At 26.9% G+C, this 23,715-nt stretch overlaps 5 protein-coding genes across 5 annotated transcripts; 2 read left to right on the top strand and 3 right to left on the bottom strand.

Moving 5' to 3' along the window:
* Nucleotides 1–929: 929 nt before the first annotated feature.
* On the top strand, nt 930–4,412 carry Bm10655 (Annexin family protein; the record flags this gene model as incomplete). The annotated part of the gene is made up of 6 exons (XM_043076541.1): nt 930–1,097; nt 1,458–1,604; nt 2,285–2,518; nt 2,641–2,787; nt 3,681–3,782; nt 4,209–4,412. The coding sequence occupies 6 exons, from the start codon at nt 930–932 to the stop codon at nt 4,410–4,412; spliced, it is 1,002 nt and encodes a 333-aa protein (XP_042932475.1).
* Nucleotides 4,413–7,701: 3,289 nt separating this feature from the next.
* Bm17364 (Uncharacterized protein) lies at nt 7,702–11,411 on the bottom strand (the record flags this gene model as incomplete). The annotated part of the gene is made up of 5 exons (XM_043076540.1): nt 7,702–7,973; nt 8,249–8,515; nt 8,845–9,111; nt 9,229–9,381; nt 11,351–11,411. The coding sequence occupies 5 exons, from the start codon at nt 11,409–11,411 to the stop codon at nt 7,702–7,704; spliced, it is 1,020 nt and encodes a 339-aa protein (XP_042932474.1).
* A 205-nt stretch (nt 11,412–11,616) lies between these two features.
* Nucleotides 11,617–11,772, top strand: Bm14249 (Uncharacterized protein; the record flags this gene model as incomplete). Its single annotated transcript, XM_043076539.1, has 1 exon — nt 11,617–11,772. One exon carries the CDS (start codon nt 11,617–11,619, stop codon nt 11,770–11,772), a length of 156 nt encoding a protein of 51 aa, XP_042932473.1.
* Nucleotides 11,773–14,199: 2,427 nt separating this feature from the next.
* Bm17363 (Uncharacterized protein) lies at nt 14,200–14,829 on the bottom strand (the record flags this gene model as incomplete). The annotated part of the gene is made up of 2 exons (XM_043076538.1): nt 14,200–14,526; nt 14,632–14,829. The coding sequence occupies 2 exons, from the start codon at nt 14,827–14,829 to the stop codon at nt 14,200–14,202; spliced, it is 525 nt and encodes a 174-aa protein (XP_042932472.1).
* A 2,033-nt stretch (nt 14,830–16,862) lies between these two features.
* On the bottom strand, nt 16,863–18,670 carry Bm2857 (Uncharacterized protein; the record flags this gene model as incomplete). The annotated part of the gene is made up of 5 exons (XM_043076537.1): nt 16,863–17,014; nt 17,460–17,597; nt 18,049–18,193; nt 18,354–18,450; nt 18,570–18,670. The coding sequence occupies 5 exons, from the start codon at nt 18,668–18,670 to the stop codon at nt 16,863–16,865; spliced, it is 633 nt and encodes a 210-aa protein (XP_042932471.1).
* Nucleotides 18,671–23,715: the final 5,045 nt, after the last annotated feature.

The raw sequence follows: 23,715 nt of genomic DNA, 5'->3' as shown, positions 1-23,715 counted from the left end.
CTTAAAAAATATGAAAATATCAAACTTTTGCTTCCAAATGAATAATACAAGAATAAATATAATGTGTAAAATGATAATTGACAATGGAAGTTTAAAAGATAACTTAATTTGAAACTAAATTTACACTCATACTATTAATTATTGGAAAAACAGTAGTTATATTAAACAATGAAATAAAGGAAATGGAATAAATTTTCATCCTTTACGAAAAATTTTGAATTGAAATTTAGAAAATGAACTGGAAAAAAAATCCCCGAACAAATAAATTGATTATATGAAATTATTATCATTATCAAATGACTGATTAATGACTGACTGAACCAATGATTTCATCCGTTTCTATAATTCAATTTGTTGTTTACTGCTAATCAAAATAATAATCCTAGCATTGCTTTTATCAGCAAAGTTTAATCAAAAGTTATTTAATGTGATTCGTCTTCATTTCACATTTTCTGTTGATATTTCCTACCAATCGCACTTTTTTTTTTCATATTCTTATGCTTTTCACTTCATTCATATTCATTTCTTTGCTTTTATAAATGACCTTTGATATAAATTTTCTAAAAATTCTCACATCGTACACATTTTTTTCTCTTTTTTAGAAGTTACAAATGTTAATTCATATCACGTGAGAAAAATTGAAGAATAACTTTCTTTTTCTTTTTTCATTTTAATTGATGAATAAAGAAATCACCTCTAACAGAAGTTCTATTTCTCAAAATTTTAATACTTTTCAGAAAGTAGAAAATTTTTCGATAGTTTTCTTCTATCACTCAAATCTGTAATTTAATATTTAAAAGCATTATTTTAAGAATTTCAGAACACTTTAAAAATTATTGAAAGCACTCAGCAATTTAATTTAAAAAAAATTTGCTAATTTTTTTGCTAGGTTAATTTCTTCATCAACAACTGAAAATTGTCAAAGAATTATGTTGGCAACAAATAGCGCACATCGTGGAACAATCAGCGCCAAATTTCCATTTTATGATGATGAAGCGGCAGATTTGTTGGCAAAATTATTAACATCAAAAACGGATGCCAGTAAAACTCAAATATTTCATATACTTACACAAATTAACAACACACAGCGGCAAATGGTAATATTTTTGGTTAATAATTTCAAAGCTAATGTAAATTTTATTCATATTTTAAGATAGTGAAAATGACATGCAATATTTCATATATTAGAATTTAAATTCATAGGAAGTAAGTCAAAATTAAATTAATTATTGATCATTTTGATACAATCAGTAATTCGTATTAAGATGGATAAAGGATAAGAGATAAGTGATACACTTATCTCTTAACTTATCTGGCTTAAAGAAAATTAAATTTTTATTTCTATTCTTTCATTTTATTTCTTCCCTTCTTTTTCATTTCTCCTCCTTCCTTCACCTTTCTTAATTTTCTTTATTATTGTATTTTAAGGGAATAATTTAATAAATGTTCTTTTTCAGATTAAAACACCGTATAAGATAAAATATAAGAAGGATTTGATGATAGATTTAATGAATGGATTATCTGATGATTATAGAGATATCATTTTGGCACTTATGGAAACGCCAACCAAATATGATACTTTACAACTTGTTAAAGCAATTAATGTGAATTTTTCGTTAGATTCAAAATTAAAATTTCGTTAAATTAGTCTCATTTAATACAAAACTATTACACATAATTATATTATATCTGCTACAGAAGAAAAAAATATGGGAAGATAATAATTGATGAGAAATGCAAACATTTTGTTCAATCTAAACTTAAATCTAAAAATCAAAAATGAAATGGTTAAATTAAAAGTGAAATGATTAAATTTAAATTATATACATATGTATATTTTCTACATATAAATAAATATGTAGTATATAATAATAATTTCATTTTCTAAGTTTGGAATATTTCAATGCGATACTTTAATACAGTGAGTACTGGTTGGGCTTTGGAAAAAAATTTTAACTGTTCTGAAATTAATATATTACTTTGTGATGCATGTAATTACTACTACTAACAATTTTGGTAATACATTTTTTAATTTATAAAAAAAAAAAATTGAGTTTAACTTCCTTAATTTTCAAAATTTCTATTTATTGATTGCAAGTTGTTTTAAATTTTATTCACTTCAGAAAATTTGCATCATTTCCATCTTTTCTTATTCCAATTTAATTAACTCAGTATGTTTAGTAGTATCAGTTAAGAATCTCTTCCATTTTTGCCATGAGTTCATTTTTCATGCATAAACACAAATAAACAATGCTAAATATTATATTAGCATTACTGATTCTAGGGAACAAGTATCAATGAATCTGTACTAATCGAAATTCTTTGCTTGCGAACTAGCATGGAATTATCTGCGATCAAAAATGAATATCAGATTATACTAGGTAATAAACTGGAAAATGATATAGCTACACGTGTAAGTGGTGACCTCAAAGACATTTTGTTGATTGTCATACAGAAGCCAATCATTGCAACAAATGATAATAGCAGCAGCAGCACTGATATGGAGAAAATTAAGCAAGTAAGTTGGTGTGTGATAAGATTACTGATAAATGTTATCTTATTGTATTTCAACATAGTGTTGAATCATAGGATGATATGTTAATTTTATGGTCAATAATTAAAAAGTATGTTTATTTACAGGAAGTGAAAAAAATATTGGGTGAGAAGAAAAAAATTGATAAAACAGCTATGAAAATTATCGTCGGATCACTTCCAACTTATCAATTGAATACTTTAACCGTAGAATATGCAACAATTGCTGGACGTCAAATTGAACAAGACATTGAAGTTTGCTCTCACACTTTGCCTTTTAAATGAATAATAATTAAAAAAAAAAAAAAAACAGTGTTTGAATCTTACAAGATTACATTTTCGTATAAAGTCCTTAAATAAAAGCATATATTTGTGAGTGAATTAATCCTTAGCAATTCAAAAACCATTTAAGTACTAAATCATTACAATTAAATATTAAATAATTTTATAAATAAAACGTTTAAATGAATAATTCATTAGTATTTGTGATATAATAGATGCAATATTATATTCTGATATGCATAAATATTTATATTCTTTAGAGTTTGGTATCAAATATCTATTTATTCATTCAATATTTATTTTGCCTATAGCAATACGTGTAGTTATCTCAAAGAAAAAATAAAAATTATAGCTAAAAAATAACATAACAGATGTGTTCTAATTCATAAAATTAAAATTTTTAACTAATAAAATCAATAATACTTTAAAAAAGTTGGAATATGTAGACTGATCAGTTATTATAATCATATTCATTTATTCAATCCCCCAAGTAATTATCATGCTTTTTTTATAAATTATTTTCCAGTAATAAAATTTTTTTTAAAAAAAATGTAATTTATTTTCTAAGAAATATAATTTATTTTTTAATAACAATTTTTTTTAAAAAAAAATTTTTTTACAGTAATTTATTTTCTAAATAAAAAAAGTAAATATTATGCTTTTTATAACTTATTTTCCAGTAAAAAATTCCAATTTATTTGTATCTTAATTCAGTAATTAGATAATTTTATTAAATGAATTCGAAAAATTTTTTCAATTCAATTTTGCATATTTAAAATTTTGCTATTACTAACACGTTTGTGAATTAGAAGGATAGGAATAAGCAATCCATCAATTAATTTATTTTAATAATATTCCTCCTGCAGAAATATTTTAATGGTCCCGCAAAGAAGGCATTGCTTGCATTAATTCAGTATGCTCGAAATAGCAATTCATACTTTGCTGATTTGCTTAATAGCTCACTAAAGGTATTATTAATATTGTTAATTTTATTATTATTATTAAGTAAACAATCATTTCATAAACCAATGCATGAAAAACATAAAGTAAAACAGGTTCATGTGATCGTGAAAAGGCAAATGTAATATTTCAGTAGCATTATCGAGCTTTCATTCTACACAATGTCGTCATGGAATTATAATTAAAAAATCATTTCAAAATATTTAGGATCAATTTTAAAGCTACTTTATAGGATGATCTATAGGATACTTTATAGGATCAAATAAATCACTTAATATGTCTTTTATTGTTATTTAATATAATGTAATGATAAAAATAGTGGATATGATAACTGGTAAATAATACTGATATGATATAATGATATCGATTACCAAGATTGAACTATTAAGATATGCTCTTGCGTAACTTTTTTAAACAATTTAAACATTTTTCAGAATCCTAGCGAAACCAGAGATGGTGATTTGATTCGTCTGATAATTTCACGATCTGAGATTGATCTTGCGACAATCTCTGAAGCATACATGAAAAGTTATAAGAAAAAATTGATTGAAGACATTAATAAAGAATGCAATGGTTCATATCGTGATTGTCTAATTACTATTATTAAAGGCAATATTCAAAATTCGATTTTAAATTGATTTTTTAGTTTTTGTTTAACATTTAATTTTTTTTATTTCGTTTTTTCTATTAATAATAATGCATTTATGCGATACATTTCAACATTTTAGTTCAAGTGTCTTCAAAATTAATTTTTTTTTTTTTCAAATTGAACTGAAGAGAAAATTATCAAGCAATATTTCCAATCTAATGCGAGCAGAACTTAAATTGGATGGCTGAGAAAACGAAAAAGACGGAAAACATTGGGAAAAATAAAGATTCATAAACTTTTTAAATGTATTATAAAATTATCACAAAATGATTTTTTGATGCATTGCACTGAATAATAAGCGAATAATTTATTCTTTGCTGTTCATTCATTAATAATTTTATTTTTTCTTGTGTTGCAATAAAAAAATTTATTTTTACTTTATTCTTATCTAATAGCCATGTGCACACAGTTTTAAATACATATGACCTCTCCTGCTAGACATCCATCGATTACAAAGACGACTTTTCAGCAGTAAGACAGCCCAAAAATGACTGGATGTATCCTCGATCCAAACATTGGCACCTCACCTCATCGACTACATCTTGGACATCAAAGATGCATTCCCGATGTTCGCCAGAAATTCACCAAATGATGCGCAGTACAGAATGTCAAACCGTCATTGCGATGCAAACTAAACCGCTACTACCAGGCTAAACCAAAAAGAAGTAGCGACATTCCAATGAAAATACTCAAAGTCAACAATTTAAAAAATTATCAGAGCAAAAGGAAGAGACAATTTTCAGGACAACTTCCAAATTTGCAGATTTTCATGCAACACTCTGGCAGCTCACCAAAAATAGTATCCAGCAGTCTTCCGCAGAATGTCTACGGTTCTTATCAAAGCCCAGCGATTGGTTCGATGAAAACAATCCACAGATATCCAGGAAAAGAATTGTTCATCAAATACACCTCGCCAATCCATCCGGTCTTGCAGAAAAACACCTTCTCATTTCATTAGCAGTAAACACTGACAAAAATTTCGGAATGTCAAGAACACTAGATTAGTCTAGTGCAGAAGATTTAATCATGCGTAGATGCCGATACTAGCAGAATATGATTCATAGCAAATTAGGTGAGTATTCCCTTCTTTCTCATGGATTAATCCTATATTCTGAAATAAACATTTCCAGTTGCCTTTCAGTGCTTACTTACTGTTCAGCTAAAAACTCCGTAATTCAGTATACCACTCAACAATCACTGAACAACAATTGAAGTTTGATAAGGTCATTTCAGATCGATGGAAAATTTTACAAGTTTATTGTTTGTTAACTTCGCTAAAACATTTGATATAGTGATTGGAAAAGCTTATCGATAAGGATGTCATTACACATTTCTAAAAATGATCATCATGTTGCACGGCAGTTAAATCAGATCTGGCAATTGACTCTTTTATTTTTCCGATTATAATGAGTATTGATAATTGAAAGAATTGAATGGGAATTGGCAATCGAATTTTTATTTCTATAAAACAAACGCGGGTGTTTGCTAGCACATTTTCATGTGCATTAATTTCAAATTTTAGTGCCACAATTTCACATTGAGGTTTAGAGCTGATGTGTTCTCTGATGCCAGTAATGCGTTGACTGATGACTGAATGTTAACCCACAACCGGACACTTTGCATTCATAAACAAAGGATTTACGATGCGTTTTCATGTGCGTTCTTTACATAGTTCATCCAGCACTAGGGCACTCGTAATTTTCATCATCTGAAAAATTATCTTATGTCAATTTGTAGTTAATTAACGTAGTTTGAAAACTGGTCATAAAAATGTATGTGAAAAGCTGACACCAAAAAATGTTTGTGATAATATATTTCAAACAACTTAGGTAAAAGTTCTTTACTTGTTTTTTCATGCATTTAAACAAGAAGCTTAATTATAAGTTTTTCGATATGATAAGAATAAATCCAGTTCTCGTCTTTTACTATTCCATAATTTCATGTAAAAGTAAGAGCGAAAAAACCTCTTGAGAAAATAATTTTTAAATTTATAAGATTCTTAAGATAGTAGGTACTGTTTATCGCTTTTCATGTTGAAGATAAATCAAAAAGATCTATATCTTTTTGTTAAGGTTGGATAAATGTTCTAGTACTTACTGAATTTTGTACTGCTATACAACGGATGTTTCTCAGCAGATTTTCATTTGCAGGTAGTCAAACATGTTTAAAGTTCTACCAAATTTGTGGAACTAAAGTAGAACTTTTATACAGCTCTTCTCGTGAGACTTCAGATTATGCTTATAGCAGAAAATTTTGCCACAGCTTTTGCACTTAACTTTAGGCTGGTGCATTTCCAGATGACGGCACAATGATGTTTAATGATTGAATGTTCGCTCACAACCGAACATTTTGCATCCATAAATAAAAGGTCTGGGATGCGTTCTCTTGTGAGCTACGTATTCCTTTTGACTCTTCGTTTTTATTTTACACCCAACTCTCATATGACATTCTCTATGACATAAATTGGTTAATTACAATGTGACGATCTTAAAGATTAAAATTTCTTAAAAATTTGCAATAAAGATATAGAAAATTCGAAAATATATCACAGAACATACTTATCAATCAGTTGTAACAAAAATTCGACTGATACAATTCCGCAAATTTTGAAAATTTTAATTGCCAATTCCACTCAGTGACTAGAAAAGTTACAAATTGGAAGATCATCAGACTTTGATTTCACTCTTTGAAATATATATTTGCATTTAAAGAAAAACATAGAAGAAGAAAAATTGCAGTTTTGAGCAAATTTTTAAGGAAGGAAAAGTTTGTTAGAACGTTGTTAGAACTTTGGCTAGGATGATGCTAGCATATCAAGAGCGATATTAATGAAAAAACTGCAGTTTTCTTTTTCTGCCAAAGTTGGTTAATCAGTAATATGTGATATTCAATTTGCGGTATCATTTTACAGTTACTAAAGAAAAATTTTACAAAGATTTATTTGATAGAATAGACTAGATTTATAAAAAAAATTGTAAGATTTCTGTTTCATTCTGATAATAACAATGGAAATGATCATACAACTTCTCATTTATACATCTCTGCTTTGCCTAAATTTTTCTGTTAGACCTGGAATGAAAATTTTTAAGATGTTATCTCATCACATCGAGGAAGTGAAAAGTTCACTGCAGTTTAGCTTAGTAAGAGAATTAATGTTTTTTGCATGCTTTTTTCGCACTGTCAGGATCTTTCGAATTTAATTTTGCAATACAACGATCATCGATGTTTCTTAGAACATTTTCATATGCATTTCAAATAAACAAATATTTTTAAATAATTTAAAGAGAAGTTGCGATACAACACTTCTTGTGAGTTTCCAGATAATTCTTACAGCTAAAAACATTGCCACAATTTCCGCATTTAGGTTTAGGCCTGTGTTTTTCCTGGTGTCTGCTGAACAATGACTGTTGATTGAATGTTAACCCACAACCGGGCACTTTGCATTCATAAATAAAAGGTTTGGGGTGCGTTTTCCTGTGAGCTATGTATTCATTGTGATTCTTCGTTTCCATAGTACACCCAACATAAGGACACACGTAATTTTTCTCATCTGAAAAATTCTCCCTTAAAACGTTTTTTTGCAATTAACATATTATTTGTAGCTAATTAAAGTAATTTGAAAATTAGCAATATCAAAATGTAAATTTTCAGCTGTGATAAGATCAACACATATTTGCTACTTGTGTGTATTATAAGAAAACAAATGACGAGGAACTTCCTATTTGAGGTTAGAAAGATAACGCAGTGTTGATGTTGTTATACTACAAGACGGATATTTTGTAGCATATTTTCATGTGCATACTTTGCAAAATCTGCAAAACTAACGATATTCGGTGCTACAACTCTTCTTGTGACGTTTCAATTTAGCTCCATTGGAAAAACATTCGCCACACTTTTTGCACCGAATTTCAGGTTTATGTTTTTCCTTGTGACAGCTAAATGATGACGCATGATTGAATATTCTCCCACATCCGTGCACTCTGCATTCGTAAATAAAAGGTTTGGGATGCGTTGCCTTATGAATTATATATTCGTTGTAATACTTCGTTTTTACATTGCATGCGGGATAGAGACACTCATAAATTTGCTGTTCTAAAAAATTTTTGTAACTTAAATCCCATTATATCATTTGGTGGTTAAAAAAATAATTTGGAAACCAATAATAAAGACTAATAATAAAAATATTGGTAACATAAAGTAAATTTGCCACTTTAGACGAGAAATTTTATACACATTCGAATACATTTGATTTTTCGTTGTTTTCAACAATGAATTCTCTAATGAGGTTGAAAGATATCGCTGTATTTATTTAGTTTGGTATTACTATATCACAGCACGGATGTATTGCAACACATTTTCAAGTGCATTCCATTTCAGATTGACAAATTTGTTCAAAATATTGAGAAATCTGCAAAACTAACGACATTCGGTGTTGCAACGATTCCTGTGAAGTCTCATTTTAGCTTTATTAGGAAAGTATTTGTCACACTTTTCGCACCGAATTTTAGGTCCATGTTTTCCCTTGTGATTGAATAATGATGACGAATGATTGAATGTTCGCCCACAATCGAACGCTTTGCATTCATAAATAAAAGGTTTGGGGTGTGTTTTTCTGTGAGCCATGTATTCCTTTTTACTCCTCATTTCCATTGTACACCCAATATAGGGACACACGTAATTTTTCTTATCTGAAAAACTCGCGTATGACATTTATTTTTGCAATTAGAGAATTAATTAATGCAATTTGAAAACTGATTATGAAATTAAAGTTGCGAGCATATATTGAGAACTAAGTTTAATGTTACCTGTAATGGAAGGACTTTGTCGAATACATAACTCCGAGTTTTCCGCAATAATGGGATCAGTTTTGATAACGAATTCCTCAATGCTTGCATTTTCATTTTTAAAGAGCTGAGAGGAATCGTTAAAGGTATTAGTATTTAGACCAAGGATTGGCTCTAAATCTATTTCGTCAAGAATATTGAAGCTATCGGAGAAGTACAAGTTATTCGAGAGGATGCTTTTAGTGTCGACATCTGGTAGAGGGACAGTTCCATTCTCAGCCAAAACAATACAAAGCAGAAAGCTGAACCAAATAGTTTGTGTCATTGAAATGAAGAGCAAAATGAAAAACTGAATTTTTACAATGACAGAAATATTCGATTGGAAGCTTTTATTTCACATTGATTGGAATTAAACGACCAAAGGTTCAAACAGTTTTTAATCTGTTCATTTGCTTTATTTTGCATACTTTTTCTCTTACACCCCAATTTTGCTATTTGTACAGTTAAATGAGTTTTTGATTCTCGATGAAAACTAAAAAACTACATGGGTAGTGTCACTAATCCAATTTCAATTATTAATTTGCAAATTTTTGAAATTTCAGCCTCAACAATTGTTGCAATTCCAATATGTATTCATTGCTATTTTTATCGTTTTGAGAAAGAATTTCAATTTGAGCTGAAACTCTGTTTGAAAGCAGTGACAAATAATGAAATATGTCACAAGCGTGCGACGAGGAAACGCATTTGTGAGGCTCCAATTCATCTTATTTTTCATTAATTTCATGAGAATTAATTAAAATCAAGAAGGTAACGATTGAAACAGTCTCAGTATGAGCAATTATTATCAATTTTGTTTATGGTATTTTCTTATCACCATATATTCCAAATGAAAAAGAACTTGGAATTGCAATATTGTGCTTGAATATCGCAGTCATTTCGATTTGATGCTAATTTTGAAATTAAAGCTAAACAGTGGTAACATTTAGGATGGCAGAAATGAAGAAATATTAGCATAAATGATAGTTAGCATCAAATATCGGTGGTTGAATACATTTTTAATCTGTACTATCTGTGTTCTTTGATCCAATATTGTACCAAATAATTTGCATATTGTTGTAAGAACTTCTAGTTTTTAGTCTTCATAGTTTGGTTAACAAGAATATTAGTTCATTTCTGATTAATTCAATTCATTCCGACTATATCCTAGTAATCAAATCAATGGTATTTCGCAGATGTGACTTATTTCTTACTAAACAATCCATACAAAATTAAAGGTGCATTTGCATTCATATCAAAAATAAGATAATGTTATATCATTAATAGGCTTAATAATTGCCTCTTCCAATTTCTGCATGTTGTTGCATTTATGCAAACTATCATTTGTAAATTTGACAAGCACCAGTCGTGCTAATATTTAAAAGAACAAATGCTTTGATGAAAAAAAATTCATATCGACAATAAACTAGTATTAAGTTTTACATTGCATTTTTCTAAGGAACCGTTTTTGTAATTCATAAATTGCTATCAAAATTTGTTGCAGAGAATTTTCACCATCCTACTAAAAAGAAATTGCGACAACCTCCAAAGATATAGGAAAAGTTATAAGAAAAAATTGATTGAAGACATTAATAAAGAATGCAATGGTTCATATCATGATTGTCTAATTACTATTGTTGAAAATAAAATTCAACAGTCGATTTTAGATTTAATTTTTAGCTTTTTTATCATTTAGTTTTCGTGTTCTGACTGTTATTAATTATAATACAAATCTGTGTTGATGAAATTTTTTGAAATTTTATCTACAAAGAGAGATTTTTATTTTGAAACTAGTTCCACTTGTAGAGATAAATATTTGAAGAGTGTTGAACAGTGAAAAAAATAATGAAGAAAAGAACTTGTGTTTTGATTTAATAAATGCTTTCATATTTTATGAAATATTTCATCTTGTTTTAATAATATTATATTATGAATTATAGAATTAACTCTTATCAGTTATATTTCAGATATATTTTGCCGGTTCCTTAATTTAATATTGGTTTTGATTGATCTGCATAGCAATATATTAATACCAATCCTCAGTAAAATCCTCAGGAAGTAAAAATTTTTCTTAAAAAGAAGCAAAGACTGATTTGGTAGAAACAACCAGGAACTTCTGGTAGAGAAGAACTGCTCACCATACACACCTCGCTTAGCCCTTTTGCCATGAAATAAAAGTAGTTTTTCGTCTTGCATGCATTAAATTCTAGCAGAAATCTTGAAACCGATTATTCAAACCGATTATGAAGAATACCTAATAGAAAAGATTCAATTTTTTTACGTAATTGCGCAGAATTCTACGGAGTCCTGAAAATAGCTCTATGGATTCACACATTAGGTTAAAGCTGCCGCATATTCAGTGAAGATGACTAAATGTTTAAAAGAAAAAATAAAACCACTGCTCTAAAAATTTACAGTTTCTCTTCAGTGTCATCCGTTCATTCAAACTCTCAGCAGTTAGTTCTAAGGGAAGCTATTAAAGACAACAATCAGATAACCAAGTTTGATGAGTTGTTAGGAACAAGTTAACAACTATCTCCATTATAAGTTTTCATCATCTTCCTGTATAAGAAGGAAAAATGTTAGACTGCTAAAGCTATAACTCTGCTCTCCATTGTTGGAGAAATACTTTTGAACGGATTGCTACGCGTTATTGCAGAAGAACTTTTACCTTGAGAGTCAATAGAAGCATCACAAACATATCTTACACAATCCTAAATTGAATTGTTTCACACGCTAATCTTTTTTGTTATCTTGTAATATTTATAGATACATTATTGGCTCCTAATAGTTTTTATGTGTATAATTAGTGTATCATTCATTTATTGCTTTTACTTATTTTACTCTATATTTTTGACTACCTACTCAGAATTTTGGCTAACCTATCAAGACAATCTAACTTTCTCGACAAATTTTCTTGGTGTCACGATCTGGGAACTATATTCAGCAATATCAAAAAAATTATACAAAAAAATAGTTACTAGAGTTACGGCAAGTCCAATAATTGGAGTAACATATGCATGTTGAACGACGGCGTTTGGAATAAACAATTGTATTACGACAACACGATATTGTTAAGTAAAAGCAATAAATGAATGATACTTGAGTAATAATTGAGAAAAGAAGAAAACGTTCGGTTCGAAGACTCCAGTTGGATCCCAATAAGCTCCAAAAGAATCCTTCCCTCCTCAATAAGGGTTTATTTAAAGGTAGGAAAATGGAGTGGTTTTGAATAATTAGACATTACAACGTTTAAATGTATACATAAGAGCCAATAGTGTATGTATGTATAAGCATTATAAGATAACAAAAAAGATTAGCATGAAAACAATTCAATTTAGAAGATAGAAATTCGATTATAAGATAAAATGAGATTATTGTGAATGTGAGAACAAAATGTTAAAATTTGATAACATTTTTTATCATATGACTAATAGATTTATTTTATTATTTATTTGGAATATCGTGATATTGAATTCGTGATATCAGTTACAAAGATGCATTTTCTGATCTGTGAAACAAGATTGCTTTCTTGCAGTAATTTCATCCTCAAACGTTTTCAGCATTATACTCTAAAAGTGACAGCAACTTAAATGAAAAAAATGTCATTTATATTCCATATTATACCAAAGGAAACATATTCAATCCCAGACAATTAAGAGAACATGTCAAAATTCTGCGTCATGTAAGATTTAAAGTATTTAAATTGACTGATAATGCAAATGCGCAAATATGCAAATACTATTCCATTTTTTGTTGTGTGAAATACTTCGTTCTATTTGCAACTGCTTGAGAACTGATATGTTTGTGATGCTTCTACGAGCTTTAAAACCCTGTCAGCTCTCAGATAGAAGTTCTTCTGCAATAGCAGGTAGTAATGCGCTCAAAAGTATTCTTGCAGGAATTTTTCCAGTAATGGAAAGCGGAATTATACTTCGTTAATTTCATTTTATAAAAGGAAATGATCACTGCGTAGCGGAGATCTGATCTCACAAGGAACTCATAAAAACTCGACGCATGGACGTCAATTTTGCCTTATTCGTTACTAATTAATTCATTGGATAACTAAAGATGTATTTCCATGTTTATATTAAAAAACAAACAAGTTTATTTATTATGATATTTATGCAAATTATGAGTTGTATATTTTAAGTAGTAACAATTACATTATTTTTTTTTTTTTTTTTAAAGAGACATGGAACTATTTGTTTATTACAGAAATAAATACAAAAAATAAGAAAAAAATCTCAAAAAAAGAATTTCATTAGACAAAGATTATAACAAATATTTTTACAACAAATAATGTAAGAAAAGAAAAAAATGCAAATTATTAAATTTATTTCAGTACAGCATGGAATACATTAAGGTAGCAAATGAAATGAATGGAAAACATATTATTTGTATTAAATAAAGGCAAGAAAGGATATATTGAGATGATACTATTATAAGAGAATATATTAGATAAATGAAAAATGAAATTATAGTTTATAATTTAAGAGATTTATTGCTGGCTATATAAACTGGCCAGGTAATGCATCGTTTTAATCAATGAAGAAAGAATTCTATTTGATTATAAAATCACGATTAATCATAATTATAAATCTTTCTTTCCTTGAAATATTGTTGAAAAGTAACAGTCATAATGAAAAAAAAAATCACTGTAATTTTTGAAAAACTCTTTGTATGTTGAATCTTTGTGTGAGAAGAAAATAGAAATTAGATGTGTCAACAAAAAAAAAAGAAAAAATAATTAAATTAAATCATTCAGACGAAAAATTTTTAGGCTATATATTTACATACAAAATTGTTCTTTCATCTGAATAATAATTCGGTCATCTTATAATATTTTGTGAAATTATTAATTAAATTTATCATTTTGGACACTTTCAAAATTGATTGCTAATCATCATTCATATCATCATTCATAATTATCAAACTGATCATCATTCATAATTATCAAACTTTTTCGCGCTGAAGTAATCTTTGATTATCTAAATTATGCATATCAATCCAGCATTCTTTTTCATTTTTATTATATGGCATACCAGCTGAAGTAAACAAAGGACTGTAATAGATTAGAGCTTTAGTATCATATTTCTGTATATCTTTTTTATCACTTTTTCGAAATAATTTTCCATTTCTCTTCTTATCAAATGACATGAGCTGCTTGTGATAAAGTTGATGAAATGAAATGATAATGGAATAGATAAGTGCAACTGCAATAATACCTGCCATAACTTCTAAGATAACTAGTGTGAGCAAATATATGGTGTAATTTGGGAACTGAAATAAATTTCCGATTATTTTTATAGTATTTTATAATATGTAAGTTTCAAGTGATATTTGCACTTATCAATAATAAGTAACCTAAAAAACAAAAAAACTTACATTTGATACAGTCATAACAATTACATTGCGAATATTATTTGTTTCATTTGCTATATCTGTGATAATTTGCTCCAATTTCGCCGAAAGATAATTTACTTGCGGAAGAGCCTTTTCAAATTCTTTGTCCGTTTGATGCAATGCTTGATGTATTTTTCCCAATGTCCAATGAATATTGCGGACTTCATCATCCGCTGTCATCTATGATTAAATTAAATATTAATTAGTGATCAAAGAATTCTGTATATGAAATAATTGAAATGCAAAATCAAATAAACTTATTGCATAATTCGATCTATGAGAAGCATTTCCAAATTATAAACAACAAGCAAAGTATTTCCACAAATTAATTAATAAAGAATTATTATTACCCTATAAAATTAAATTTTTGTACAATATGATAAAAATGGAAAGATTTTTAGCCTAAAGTCCATAAGACTAACTTAGACAATTTAAAAGACAAAATGAAAAATTAGAAATTTACTACAATTGGAAGTATAGGAAAAACAGAAAATTTTCTTTTTCTAAATTGATTTCAACTTTTGTTTAAAATTACTCATGCAAAAACCATAAGTTGCTTTTCTTTCTAATAAAATTTACTGCTAACAAAAATATTTCAATCACTGATTGTTTCCTTTTTCAAGTCTATCAAAAAATCCAATATTATTGTAATTTGCACTTAATACAATTTCATTTTTTTCAAAGTTTTTAATCATTGATTGTTTCAGTAAGGCTAAAGAAAAATTTATTGAAATCAATAAAGATTAAATAGAAAAATATTTGTCGAAATTTTTTTATGAACACAAGTGATTTTTCACGAACACACTTTTTTTTTTTTTCTAAAATCATTAGCCTAATTTTTCAGATCTATTAGTTCTTTCTAAATTATTGATCTTTGCTAAAATTTAATTGCTGACATATGAGGTAAAATTAATTAGTTATATCTTACCGATAAAAATTGGTCTTGGAAGATTTGAAATGTTTTTTTCACGTAAAATGATTTTCCATCAGTACTAAAATATTTGCAAATCGATCATTTCATTTATTGTTAATCATTTGCCTTTAATCAACTGCGTTAGTAGCAGAGAGAAGTACAATTGAAAGAATTCGTTTTTCCGGAAATGTAGCTCTTTAAGGTAATGGTGTAATTCAACGCTGTTATAATATGGAAAGAATAGGTAAAAATATATTTATTTACAAAATTTTTTTCCTTTCCTTTTTTTTAAAGAAAAAAATAATGAAACACCGGCACTATCATATCATTAACAACAGAAGGCACAATAATTAAATAATCGTTTTCCATTAGAAAAAAAAAATGAGATCATTTTTAAATATGACTAATTGAAACGATTAAATTCATAGTTGTAAGAGAAAGACAAAGACAATGGTAATTTAGATATTCAAATGTTTAGTAATCTAATATATTGTAACATTTATTATCATCTTGGTAAAAAATCTAGTTTTTGAAATGATAACAGTGATAAAGTGCTATTTCCCTACTGTATCAATATATTGCCTATTGCGTCAGTATATTTCTCAAGTTTAAAACCGAATTAAAAAAAGCCACATGGAATAAAAAAAATTGTAATCTCATATGTTCTAGAAAATGTGAGAGAAAAAAAATCTTTTCCCTTAAGATAAACAGATAAACAAGAAATGAAAAAAAAAAATTGTAGTGGAAAAGAGTGAAGAGTGACTAACGATATTTAAAGAGAATAGTAAAAAAAAAAAGTTAAGACATTTATTTTGAAAGAAGAAAAATCAACAAATTAAATATTGATTATAATGTATTCATGATATAAATAATAAATTACGTAAACAACTATTAATTGCTTGTTGATCAAAGTAAATAAACTACAAATAGTAACATATATGGATATACTGAAATTATGATTAGTTATTTATTCTAATTTGAATTTTTAATTGCTACATAAAAATGTAATGTAATTAAGATTATATTTTCTTCCTCGCTATCTACAACTTTCAAGCTTAAATTATTTAAACAGCAATAATTAATTCTATTTGACAAGTTCGTTCATATCATAAATTCTACTAAAATCATAAATTATGATTAAATTTTTTTATGGCTGAATTTTTCATCAAATTTCTAAATTTCAATTACTAAAACAATAATTTTCTTTTGCTAATTATCCAACAGACTTCATATTGACTATCTAACAGAGTAAATGAGACAAAATAATTTTGTAAAATTTCTATCAAACAATCTAAATGTTTTAAACTTGAGCAATACTATTTGTAAATGTTGTTGTAGGAATGTTTGAAGGGTCGGATGTTGTTACTATTGTTGTTGTAAGATACTGGTCATTGTTGAATGATGATGCATAATTGCGATATTGCAATCTATGAGTTCTATCTGGTTGTGGTCCTAAAACTTATTAATATTTATATTTTTTTTAAAATATTTCTTTTCTTTCTCGGCTTTATCTTCGTTTTTTAAACCATTAAATGATGCATGAAAATTTAAAATTTTCTCATTATACCACTCTATATACTTTACTATCAATTTTTGAAATGAATCATTTTTTCTTACACCAGTTTTTTAATTAATCAAACTGTTTTCACTAATTATTTCTATTTATTTTAATATTAATTATTAGAACTAAAAAAAGAAAAAAAAACTTTAACATTATCTTTTTGCAACAAATATAAATTATAGCACATTTTCATAAGTTTTTATTTTATTTTTTATTTAATTTCATTTTTTGGCTGCTGCATTCAATCTCAATACATAAGTAAATCAAATTTTGAATTAAAATTTAAATTATAAAAGAAGAGAAAAAAAAAAAGAAAAATGAAAAATCACAACAGACTTCGTTTTTTAATGTCACCATTAATTTCTCGACCAACTCGTCTCGGTTCATGTTCCATATCCATGGATATTGAGATATGATCTTGTTTGACGACATCATTCGACCCTAATCTATACTGTCCATGACCATAAGAATGACCTGCTTCTTAATGTCATTAATTGTTTTCATTTTTTTCTTTTTTGCTTATTATAAATCAATATTTTTTTTACGAAAAAATTGGAAAATTTATTGAAATTAATGGAAAAATTGTTGTATATGTCACATAAAATATAATTTGTAATTGCTAAATAATTAAGTTATATCATCCTATCATCAAATGAAATTTTCAATGGAATTTTGTGCCAATTATTTACATAGCAATCATTTATTTGGTTAGCTTAGGCTGTTGTAAACAAAATTTTGAATGAAAAGTAAATAAAAAGGAGCTTTTGATGCTATTGCTTCATTTAGCTAATAAAAATAACGCTTGATGCTTGAATTCATTTTAGCAAAATACAGCTTGAAAATATCAAGTGCTTGGAAAAAAAGAAAATTAAAATTCCAGAAATGATTTTTAAGAAAAAAAAATGGAAATTTACATATTACTAACCGAAATCAGAAGTGGAAAGTTTCTTGAACAATTCATACACATCAAAACTTCTTTTTATTGTGCCTAATATTAATGTAACCGATAGTAGCAAAAATACAACAATTATCGTCAAAAGCAACAAATAAAGCAACCAACCGTTTGGTACCTGTAATTAATCTGTAATGTTTAAATTATTAAGTTCAACAATTAAGTTTTTTGAACTTGATAGTAAAATTAGGCTAAATTTAATATGAAAATGCTAAATGTCAAAATCCAAATTTTTAGACCTTTCTGAATTTAATAATGTAATAAATACTGATAGTTACCTGTGATATAGTATTAGCAACGTGAGTTGACATAATTTCTGCATCAATTGCTATGCCTGCTACCGAATGATCGAATGTATCTAATGTTAAATTAATCCTAAAAAAAATAATAAAAAATCAATATAATTTAAGAAAAAAAAGCAATAAAGAAATACTAAAATATATAGCGGTATAAATTAAACGCAGGATAGAGGGAGATGAAGAAAAAAACTTGACCTGGATGCAAGTTGTCCAATTTGTGAATTAATATGACCCACCAGGTTACCTAACTGAGTCAAGGTATAGCTTAGCTCCTCAATTGTCTTATCCACTGACATGATTTTGTCGCTTTTATTTTTGATCAATATTGTTTTTCCATGCTATAAAAATTCTTGAATATAAATTTTAACGAAAAAAATTGAAGTTTTTACCATTGGATTTTTAGTCATAAAATTACCTTTGCTGTCTGTTGCAAATAAATTTGCATTTCATGGCATAATAACCGAATAAAAATTTAATATTAAAAGCAAATGGACACATACATCACTTTAGATGGATATGTCAGATAGACAATATCTGTTATCACAATATGTCATCACAACTTACTTAATTTGACTTAAGAAAAGCAGAAAAACTATTTCAGTATTAGAAGAAAAGGCCAATGATTTACTCTGTCGAAAATAACGTGGAAATTACCTAATTCACGTAACTGAATGAGAGCCATCGATTACTTTATAGAACGATAAATCATCACTTCATTTATAGCGTAGATATTCGAATTTCTAAAATTGATTCAGAATAAAAGTGGTAAATAATTGGAAATGGAAACTGCTGCCAATTCGTATACGTTAAAATGAGATTCGTGAAATCGAAATATTTTCGAAAAAGAAAATCAAAAGTTGAAAATTCTGTTCGCAAAACTTCTTTTCTCTTTACTATTGTCATTTTTACTACTGTCCTCATCACTGTTCTATCATTATTATTATTATTATTATTATTCATTGTTATTATTTATTATTATTATCACTATTGTTAATTGCTGTTATTGAATTATCATTAACTATTACCGGAAAAAAAGAAGAGATTTAACAGAAAACGGTGTACAACTGAATGAAATTACGAAATTATTCACTGATTGTATGTATCACAGAGGAAATTGGAATGTATGTGAATTTTCTATGAAATATTCAGCTAAATAAGCAAATAAATGACGAGTGGATCGAGAGTATAACGATGGACAGAAAATGAGAAAGAAAACTGAATTGGTTTAGATAATAACGGATCATCGAGAGGTGTGTCCGGTGTATGAATTCCTGTGGAAGGTTATACTGAGTGGACAAACAGATGACCGGATAATTCCGGTTGCTGCTCTCATGCAATGTGTTATGACTATTTCACATTTTGATTGTTGGCTAGCAGAAATGATCGATGATAAAGCTTAAAATGTGAAGAGTTGAAATTGATTTTGTTTTAAATCAGATAGCTCAACAGGCTAAACCTTCCTTTGATCTATTCATTATTAATCTTACCTAACAGAAATAATTGCTTTTACCTGACAAAAATGAAATTTGCTAAAATTTGTTAAAAAGAAAGGAAAAGGAAAAAAATATGAAGGAAAGGAAAGAGCGAATGCTTAATCATCCATTATTATGTGATTGTAATTGAATAACTAACATCAACAAATCATCTCACTTTTTTTTTTTTCCTTTTTTACATGTATGTGAATCATTCACTGATAAAATTTATTTTTGAAAAATCGAAAAGATTTGTCTTCTAAAATTTAGTGAAAAGATTTACCTTTTATTTATTTAAAGCATTCAATTCAATTTTTTTTTTTTTTTTTTTAAATTTCAAAACGCAAAACATAAAATTAAGTTTATTGAAAAATGAGCAAAGAAATTGATTCAAGCAATTCAAAATTATGATATATGGATGAATAAAAAAAAGCAATACGTATATTGCATATATATGCAAAACACTGATTTTAAAATCGGTAATTGAAATTTTTTAATAGAAATATCGATTAAGGGTAATGTCCATATTTGAAATCAATTCTTTCATTAAATTATTATATATGATAGAATGGTGATGTTTCCCTCTCCTATTATATATTATCAAATGAAATTACATTATAATCTGTAAAAAAAATCATAATTTTGATATATACTCTTCTTGTTTTTCGAAAAAATACAAAAAGAAAAAAAAATGAAGTTTGTTTATATTTGGATACTAACTCTTGCATAAATTTTTTTTTTTTATAAAAAAGAATGAATCAATTTATAAATCGAAATTACACGAATTTCTTATATTATTAAATGTAATGAGTAATACTTGGTTTCATTTTTTAGAAAATAACAGAATTAATTTTTTGAACGATGAAATTTTGATTGTGAAACGAGACATTTACGTTAACTAACTAAAGTTTTTTGATAATAAAATTTCAACAAGTTTCAGCTTTCAAATTTATTTATGAAGCAGACTGAGGAATTTTATGATTTATTGCTCTAAAAATTGTATAATCCAAAAACTGTTCATGTATTAAATTAAGGTAAAATTTAACTTTAATTTAATCTCTCCAAGAGTAACTATTTGAATAATTGTAGCTTTGCGACATGTTTCTATCAGAACAATTATATCTAAAAAATAATCGTATCACTATACTTAAACGTCACCATGACCTTTGACCGTCTGAAATTCCTAACACTGTGAATTGTGAAGGACTTACATGAGTCATTATGAAAAAAGTCACCGATATATACGAAAATGACAAGTAATATCGAAATTTAAGCAATAAGCGTTTATACTCAGTTAGAGAAAGAAGAGAAAAGATAATATTTACATTTGTTTAATTAACAAAACTTTCCATTTTACAATGCCAAATGAATTGATGAAATATTTTTTGAAGGGGAAATAACAGATAACGATTACATTGTTAAACAAATAATGAAACAGAAGAAGGAGATCCTTGGGATATCAAACGAATGGTGAAATAATTTTTAACCGGAAAATAACCGGATAACGATTATATTGCTACATAAATGAAACGGAAATGGAAAAGCGTCAAAACGGAAATTTGCTTTTTGCTTTCAATGCTTTTTTCAAATAACTGAAGGAAAATCAAACACGATTTACTACATTTATCGTTTTATCTTTCAAAATTTGTAATACTATAACAATAGCATATATCTGTCATTTTAATACTTCTTTTCTCTCCCTCTTTCCCTCTCTGTCTCTCTCTCTCTCTCTCTCTCTCTCTACAATCCTTTAACTGGAAAGAAATGAATGTATTTGATTTGATAACTATATGCATTATTGCCATTTTCAAAGTTTTCATTATTATTTCGTTTTTTTTTCCTTTATTTTGAAAGAAAAATTCTTAAATTATATAAACATTTAAAAATATCATTTAGTTGAAACTTTTTTGTATATATTTTTCTTCCTAGGTTCTTCTTTCTTCCTCTTCCTCTCCTTATTTCTTTTCATCTTCCATCTTTTCTCTGGAAGAAATTTTCAAATTTTAAGTGAATTAAAAGAAAAGTTTGAAATAAAAATTTTTGTAAAATTATTATTATCAGAAATTATCGATTCCTTTCCTCTCTACTCATACACTATCATTTTATTTCTTTTCCCCTAAAAAAAAATGAAAAAAAAAAAAAAAAAAAAACAAAGATATTTGAAATGAGAATCATTGACATAGCAGATAAAAGATTGTTGTAGTAATGAAAATGCAATATTGATTAAATAAAGTAATTCAAGAAATAAAAAATAATAATAATAATAGTGAAAAAAGCATATACTTCATATTAATAAACTGAATTTAAATAATATTTTGCATTTATTTTCATTAATATTTTGTTACTTTAAAAGAAATTTTCCATTTTTTAAAAAATTTCTTTTCTTTCCTACAATCAATTAATCAATTATTTCTCTTTTTTTTATCAAACTCATTTCTATATTTGATAAAATTTTTTTTTCTTTGATTTAGCTACCATCTGGATGACTTTTATATTCATTTATTCTCTTTCTAACATTGAATAAAAGCTGTACTTTACAGCAATATTAGCATTCATACAAAAAGAAGAAAAAAATGAAGGAGAAAGAGGGGAAAAGAAAAAAACGAGAGACAGGAAGAGAGAGAGAGAGAGAGAGAGAGAGAAAAGGAGAAAGACAAATGGAGAGGAAATTTATCAATAAAATTGATCAAAAAGTTAAATGAAAGAGAGAAAAAAAAAGCGCAATATTGATCTATCCTTATAGTTTGCTAAATGTGTAAATGGCAAAGAATGAAATCAATGAATCTTTCTCCCTGTGCATTTCCAGTGATTATAAGCAATAAACTATAATAACAACAATGATAATCATGATAATAATAGTGATTAATAATGGTAATGATAACAATGATTGTTTTCATTTAATTTTTGATTAATTAGCAATAATTTGCTTTCATCGTGTAATGTAAGAGGAGAGAGGGAGAGAGAGAGAGAGAGAATAACATTATTTTAATTAATGATAATGAACAATTATATAGTTATAAAGTGATATGTTCGGATAAATTCAAAATTTAACAATCAAATTTGTTTAGTATTTTTCATCTTTCATATTTATATACATGCTAAGTACAATATTCCTTTGCATAGATCACAATTTGGCTGATTTTTAAGGAAACACTGAAAGAATGAAAATGAAAAGTGTAAACTATAAAAATGGAGAAATCCTGCAATCTGAATTTCCTAAAACACAAAATACTTTGAAAATAAAAACAAAAAGCGATAAAAATGATGCCATCAAATTTTTTTTCTTTTGCAAAACATTTGTAAGCTTTACTTTTCAAACTTTCTAAGCAAAACTTTTGCAAAGTTTTTATTCTCTATATTAGTTGCTCATTCCATTTTACAAATAAATATATTATATTAAAGTCGTTTAAAATAAAAAAAAAAAATTTCAGAACTATCGTTTTCATATATTTTTTTAAGCATATAAATGCAGATAAGAAATTTAAAATGGATATTTTGAAATGTTCGTTAACTAATGTACATAATGTAAATTTGAAATTGGTAAAATGACAGCAAAAAAGAAAAACAAATAAATTTTACTTTTAAAATAAACAAATTCTTTTTAAGATGATTGACTTACTTACTTAAATATTTGGTAAAAAAAGTTAGTGCCTAACGAATACATATTTCATAAGAAAAAATTGTGTTATTAACCATTCTTCATTGTTTGAGGTATATTTGAAGCAAATTTCAGTACCAAAAATATAAAAACTTGTATCTCTTTTTTTTTCATTTCTTCTTTGTAAAATCTTTATAAAATTTTTGCTTTTTTTTTCAACATTTCAATTTCAAAAGTGACAAATTTAATTATTATATTCATTGCTTTTCTA

Source organism: Brugia malayi, assembly GCF_000002995.4.
Source record: "Brugia malayi strain FR3 genome assembly, contig: Bm_v4_Chr1_scaffold_001, whole genome shotgun sequence".
NCBI lineage: Eukaryota > Metazoa > Nematoda > Chromadorea > Rhabditida > Onchocercidae > Brugia > Brugia malayi.
The sequence above is the reverse complement of the archived record's forward strand: the minus strand, read 5'-3'. Positions and strand labels throughout refer to the sequence as shown.